The sequence below is a fragment of the Colletes gigas genome, unplaced genomic scaffold (assembly GCF_013123115.1).
Source record: "Colletes gigas isolate AHSC1104 unplaced genomic scaffold, ASM1312311v1 Colletes_gigas_Sc00051, whole genome shotgun sequence".
In the NCBI taxonomy this organism is placed as follows: Eukaryota; Metazoa; Arthropoda; class Insecta; order Hymenoptera; family Colletidae; genus Colletes; species Colletes gigas.
Window position 1 is genome coordinate 938,178 of NW_025106680.1, and position 6,000 is coordinate 944,177.

General features: G+C 50.1%; 1 protein-coding gene across 1 annotated transcript in view; it reads left to right on the forward strand.

Moving 5' to 3' along the window:
• LOC122403398 overlaps positions 1 to 5,994 on the forward strand; it is a 201,573-nt gene extending 195,579 nt beyond the window's left edge. The window contains exon 24 of the mRNA XM_043406900.1: positions 1,357 to 5,994. Coding sequence (XP_043262835.1) covers positions 1,357 to 2,784 — 1,428 coding nt within the window. The 3' untranslated portion in view covers positions 2,785 to 5,994. The remainder of the gene's footprint in view (positions 1 to 1,356) is intronic.
• Positions 5,995 to 6,000: the final 6 nt, after the last annotated feature.

Consider the following 6,000-nt stretch of genomic DNA (forward strand, 5'->3'; position numbering starts at 1 on the left):
CCATCGTTGATAGTACGTATACGAAGCATGCAGCATGTATATGTATGTACCTACGTAAACACGTATACTGTACATGCGTATAGGTTATGTAAGTTTGCCGTGCACGTTCGACTTAGCGTTTAGCCATTGCATGCCCGTTTTCAAGCCTTGTTTCTACCGAAAAAAGACCGGTGTCGATGTTTCGGGTATCGACGGGAATCGGGAACTTAGGACAGCAACGACGACGACGACGACGATGACGATGGCAGCGAACCCCTTATCTCAAAGTTCGGTTTCGTCGATGCCCCGCGACGCGTACAATTTTCTTTTCTTGAAATTGAACATGGATGATAGAAAATCGCGCGAGGGCCGTAAACGCGACTACGCGACGCCGGGCGTCGTCAACGATCACCAGAGCAGCGTCGTCGTCCGCGTTCCGTCCCCCGTTTTAGGGCCCGTTCGCGTGAACGCGAACAACCGACACCGGCGATAGCGGTCGAACGGCGCAATCTCTTGATTTTGGATTTTTGATTTTTGGTTTCTCTGTTTCTTTTTTTAAGTTGACTAATACTGGACAACAGTCGATGCCAAACGTAAAAGAGCCCCAAACGAGTACTGACTTGTAACACGCACAACGCACACACAAAACGCTATAACACCCGACCGCAGGTAACTATCTAACGGAAGTAATTACATACGTATATAAAAAAACGTCATTGATTCGTCTGTTTCTCCGCGCATCACGACTCACAATTAATCGACTCGCATCGTTCGATCGATTTGCTTCTTCATTCGGCCCTCTTTTCTCGCCTCTTTTTCACGTTTTTTTTTCTCTCACTCTCACGCTCTTGTAACCCCACCACCACCAAACCCAAACCCCCACCCCACCCCCCAATCAGCCGCTCACCATGTTGTTTCACTGGCATCTTGCATGCGAACACATCGCGCACATTTTATTATTATCAGCATGACGTAGACGATAAGCGAACGATCGTATTTCGCGACCAGCCGTCGCTCGACGACGGTGCGTCCCGGTTCCTGAACATTTCGAAACCGTAGTCCACTTTTGTAACGACAGACAAAACAAATGGAAAGAGATTTGCACGTGACGCACCGTTCTTGACGACGTGCTCCAAGACTTCGTCAGAAGCGATATCGTTTCAAACGCGCACAGATACTTTTGTACTTTTAACCACTTCGTTAACGCGATCGAACTTCTGACGAGCAGTCGATGCTCCGAGGACGCGACGGCGGGCAAACTCGGGCAGAGACTTGTCCGGCGACGCGTCCCAGGGGCGAGAGGTAACCACGCGTACCAGGTCGCGTTCGTACGATGGATAAGCTTGGTAACCGGAAACGTAAACGTGTCGAACGCAGGCAGCTGCCTCTGTGCCAGCGGAACGCACTGTCGTGGGGTCAGCGAGCATCATCGGGGGAGGGTCCCACCCTCACGAACCACCCGCCGCCCATCAGCAGCGTCCGGAGAACGCACTCGACGCTCTGCTAGACGAGTTGCAGACCTTCTCGAGGCCGAGCTCGCAGCTCGGTCACGTCCCCGGTTCGTCGACGATCCTCTCCGACCTGGGCAGATCGGGAAGCAGAGAGGCCGGCGTAGTACCGCCCGCCACCGGTACGTCGGGTCGAGCCCCGTGCATCTCCGACATAGGAAGGAAAGGCAGCGTGGACTCGTCGAGTGGAATGTTGAGTGGCGCTGCGGTCGCGGTAGGAGCACAGAACGCGGGTGGAACGCTCCGCAGGTTGCATTCTTATCCGTCTAGCTCGGACACGGACACCTCGCCACCCATAGCGAGACTGCAGGTGTCGCTGCAGGAGCAACCGAGCTTGCCGGTGCTACCGCAAGGGTTCGTGCCGGGTCAGAAGCCGCCGGTGCCCGAGAGGAACGCGGAACTGTTGCAACTAGCCAGCGCGAGAAGAGTCCCGCCACCTCCGCCGCCCCGCACCAGCTCCAGATCCCCGTTGGCCAGCCCCACGAGCCCCCAGCTGCCGCCCAGGAATCATTCTTGCAACTTGCAGAGCGGTAATTCGACGCTACGCAGGCCACCAGCGCGCTCCAACTTGCCGGTGAAGGAGGGCAAGCCACCGATGGCCCTTCCGGTGGACGCCACCAACGCGGTGGTGCCTGCCTTGGAGCAATCGACGGTGACCACGGTGCTCCATAACTCCTCGTCCTCCCAGTCGTCGATCATCCTGTCCGCCAGCAATTCCAGCTCCTGCGAGAGCGTCAACTCGCAGGAAGGCCTGCAGAGCAAGAAGGGCAGGCAGGAGCAGCTGGAGCAACGGCACCAGGAGCTGTTGCGCAAGCAGAAGGCTCTGCAGGAACAGTACGCGCGGCTCCAACAGCTGCAACGAAACACGGCGGGTCTGACCACCGTACCGCCGGCGCCGCCGGACCTTCTGAAGAAAACAGGCTCCGAGAGCAACCTGCTGGCCAAGATGGGCCTCGGTCTGAGCGCCGCCAGCTCCGGATCTCTTACCAGCCTGACCGCGAAGCTAGCTGCCTCGCACGAGACGTCCGTGGACGGTCATCAGCCGCGACAGGAAGATGCCAACGATCACCAGCAGCAAATCGAGACCACGGCCGGCAAGATCGTCGTCAACTCGACGTCCAGTGCGGTGACCACCGCTCAGACCGTAAATCAGACTCCTTTGAGCGAATCGAACGGTCAACCGTCGTCCATCGTGAACGCAGGTTGCCCCAGCTCCACGACCGTCTCAACAGTGACGCCAATCGCGAACGCGACCACCACGACAACTAGCAAGATCTACGAAACGGATATTCTGTGACCGAGAAGCCGGTCCCTGATTGGCCACAGCGTCAGCGTGGCTGCCGAAGTCGTGCTCGCGAGTTAACGCGCTCAATTTCAAACGGTCCACGATCTTTCCGTCGAGAAACAGGAGGGATATGTTATTTATACCTGATCCAGACCAAAATGCACCGTGACCAGCGACTGGAGCCGGAAAGTGATGGCGTTGGTGCGTATCACTGACCACTACGAAGCGGCTGGGAGTCTTTATCGCCGAAACGAGGAACGAATCAACGACCGTGAAACGCGTATCAGTATTAACAGAATCTGTGAGCCAACAATGGACGCGAGAGACGGTTGTTGCTACCGTGGAGGATCGATGGTTCGGATTGACGGCCATCGGTGTCGCCTCGATCGGAAAGTAGAGTTTACAGCGTAGAGAACTTAGCGAGTCACACGTAATTTATAATATCGATTATCGTAATTAACGGATATAGTATTAATAATCGTAACGAAAAACTGCGATCCAAACGCGTAATAGAGACGTCTCGGTTGAGACGCGAGCGTCTCACACACAGTTTCGATTTTAAGCGGCCCCGTACACGCTCGTGATTTACTGGAGATTTTATCCACGCAGGTTTGATCAACCGTCTTTCTAATGAAAAGGGCCAGCGTGAAAGGCGATCAACCAAACTCGAATGTAAACCATAAATGTCTGCGTGTATGGGAAATTTACATTACAAATAAGAAAACGAGGCGCGTACATTAGGAGGCAATAATTTCTGCCGTTTGATGAGAACACGGCACACTGAAATTGTATCCTCTTTTCTTCTCAAACAAGCTTCTAATTGTCGCGCGGCTGAAACGCTGGGCAACGTTTATAAAATCACTCTGTCGCCGATCACGCGGATATTTCCATAATTTTTCACACAAGTTTATTTATTTAGCGTTGAAAAATTAAAAACGACCTTAACATGTTACCTTATTCGTCTTACCTTAACCTTTTGACGTATGAGAAACGAATAAACGTAACACATCTTCTGGTGAACGAAAACTCGTATCAACAATGACCCGATATTGCTTTCATAATAAAACAGAGCATATTTGGAATAGATTTCCTAAAATTTAATAAAGTATTATTTTAATACCGCGAAGGGTTGAAGTCGTATCAACGCCATCTAACATTTCACCCACGCAGCAACTAGAAGCCATCTTGGAAAAGAGAAGGGTTAGGTTTGAGATGTCGCAGTCCTTTCGAATAACAGAAATTAATGTTTCCCAACGTATTTTGTGCCGGAGATCGAATTTCAATCCAAGAGATCGAGACTACTCGAACAATCTTTCGTAACGATTGTGCCAAAAAGAAAAAATAAAGAAGATGAGCATAAGTTACAGATTCCACGTCAACGACCACGAATCGTCGTGTTTCCTCCGCATTTTCGACTCGTGACTACGGATAAGCCTCGGCCCAATCGCAAACGCGGTCGTCAAAGTATTACACATACATACGAGTATATTTACTATATCTAGGAGGGAGGAGCGAGATATTTCTATATACGAAGCAGGAGTAAGGAGAAGTTTATATTTAAACGAATATTTAAGCGGATAGTTAGGTAGATAGACCGAGCAGACGCACGAAAGTATGCTCTTTATAGTACGCGTTAATCATCGTTAAAGTCGATTACTTACGAAACATTCGCGATCCACGAGGACGAGAAATTTTATCGTGTCTAGAAAGCATCGTCCTTCTTGCGCCTGGTGCATGTAGGTATGTACATACGCACAATGTGCAGCACGGCGAAGGAACGATCGATAACCGGATGGAGGACCGGAAAAACCTTGGTCGAAACGCGAGATACCGGTAGTGGATAATGGCGCGAAAATCCCGGTCGCGTTCCTCTCTGTATTTTTCCTGTAACCTAGCGATATGAAAGGTTCGTACGTTTCTAGGTAGCTTTAATTAAAAGTAACAAGAAAAAGAAAAAAGTGTGTAAAACAAGAATTAAAGCAGTTGATCGACATAATTGAGAATAAACTCGAGCGAAAATGCGAAGGAAGTGTGCGAAGAAAGGAAGAAGAGGGAGGTTATCGTTGCTTCGAGGAAATCATGAGAACCAATATCGATTCGTCTCAATTTTTCAATGGACAGAGGCAAAGATTGAAAGGAACATTGCTCAATATTTACTGATTGAAATGCAACAGCGAGCGTCGCGACGCGTACGGTCGCGACGTTCCAAGACCGCTCGTCGATTCGTTCCAAGTGACGCATGCGTTCTCCGGCTCGACGTCGATGGACGCGCGCCACAATCGAGCCCAGTTCCTTGCTTCGCGAATTTTACAACACTTCTCTTTAAGTCGACCATCGGGTATCGAATTACTGCGCGACGCGGCGCCTTGGAACGGATCGACGAACGCCACGGCGCTTCGCGCTATAGAGATTCATTCATTCCTAATTCGCTTAGCCAGATTAAATTGATTCGCTTGGATCGCCACATCAGTTCGTTGATAGAATGTTGCGATTATCAGGCGCGAGCAAATCCCAAGTTTCTGTCACCCTTCGCGATCCGCGCGCCATCACGCGGCGAATGTCACGAACACGACCTGTAGAAAAAGAAAGAAGAAACCGACGCCATCGTGTCGAGAATTCTCGCAACGAGACTCCGTGCACGTTGTCGAGAAAGTTCTGTCCTCTTGGGACGAACAAGATCGGCGTAGCAACGCGTACGGTTCGTCGCGATCGGAAAGAAAAAGAAGGGTGTCCGTGCTTCCCGACGCTCGACAGAAATCCGAGATATACCTATATAATCTATACACGCATACTTTGCTTCGAGAGGCCTAATAGCCAATAGATCCAAATCCGTGCTTTCCCTAAGTTTTCCCTTTCGTTAGTTCGCGTATGAACACGCCCGCGATTTTACCTTTCTTTGATCGCCTTCTCGATAGTATAATAGTGGATTAGTAAGGTTTTCGTCCGCCACGCGAATAATCGTGCTCTTATTTGTTTTCTACGTACAGCCACGAAACGCATCTATATGGAAGTAATAATTAAATATTTAACGATAAGAATAATACGAGTAAGAATATGGATAATACCGAAGATGATCATCGATCGCAAATACATATTCAGTTCAGCGAGTGTTTATCAAGCGAGCAATTAACGAGACGAGGACGATACACGATCCAAACGTACAAGAAACATTTCACGTTCGATCGTTCGTTCGGTCGAACTTGTATATTGTTCCATTCACGACAGTAG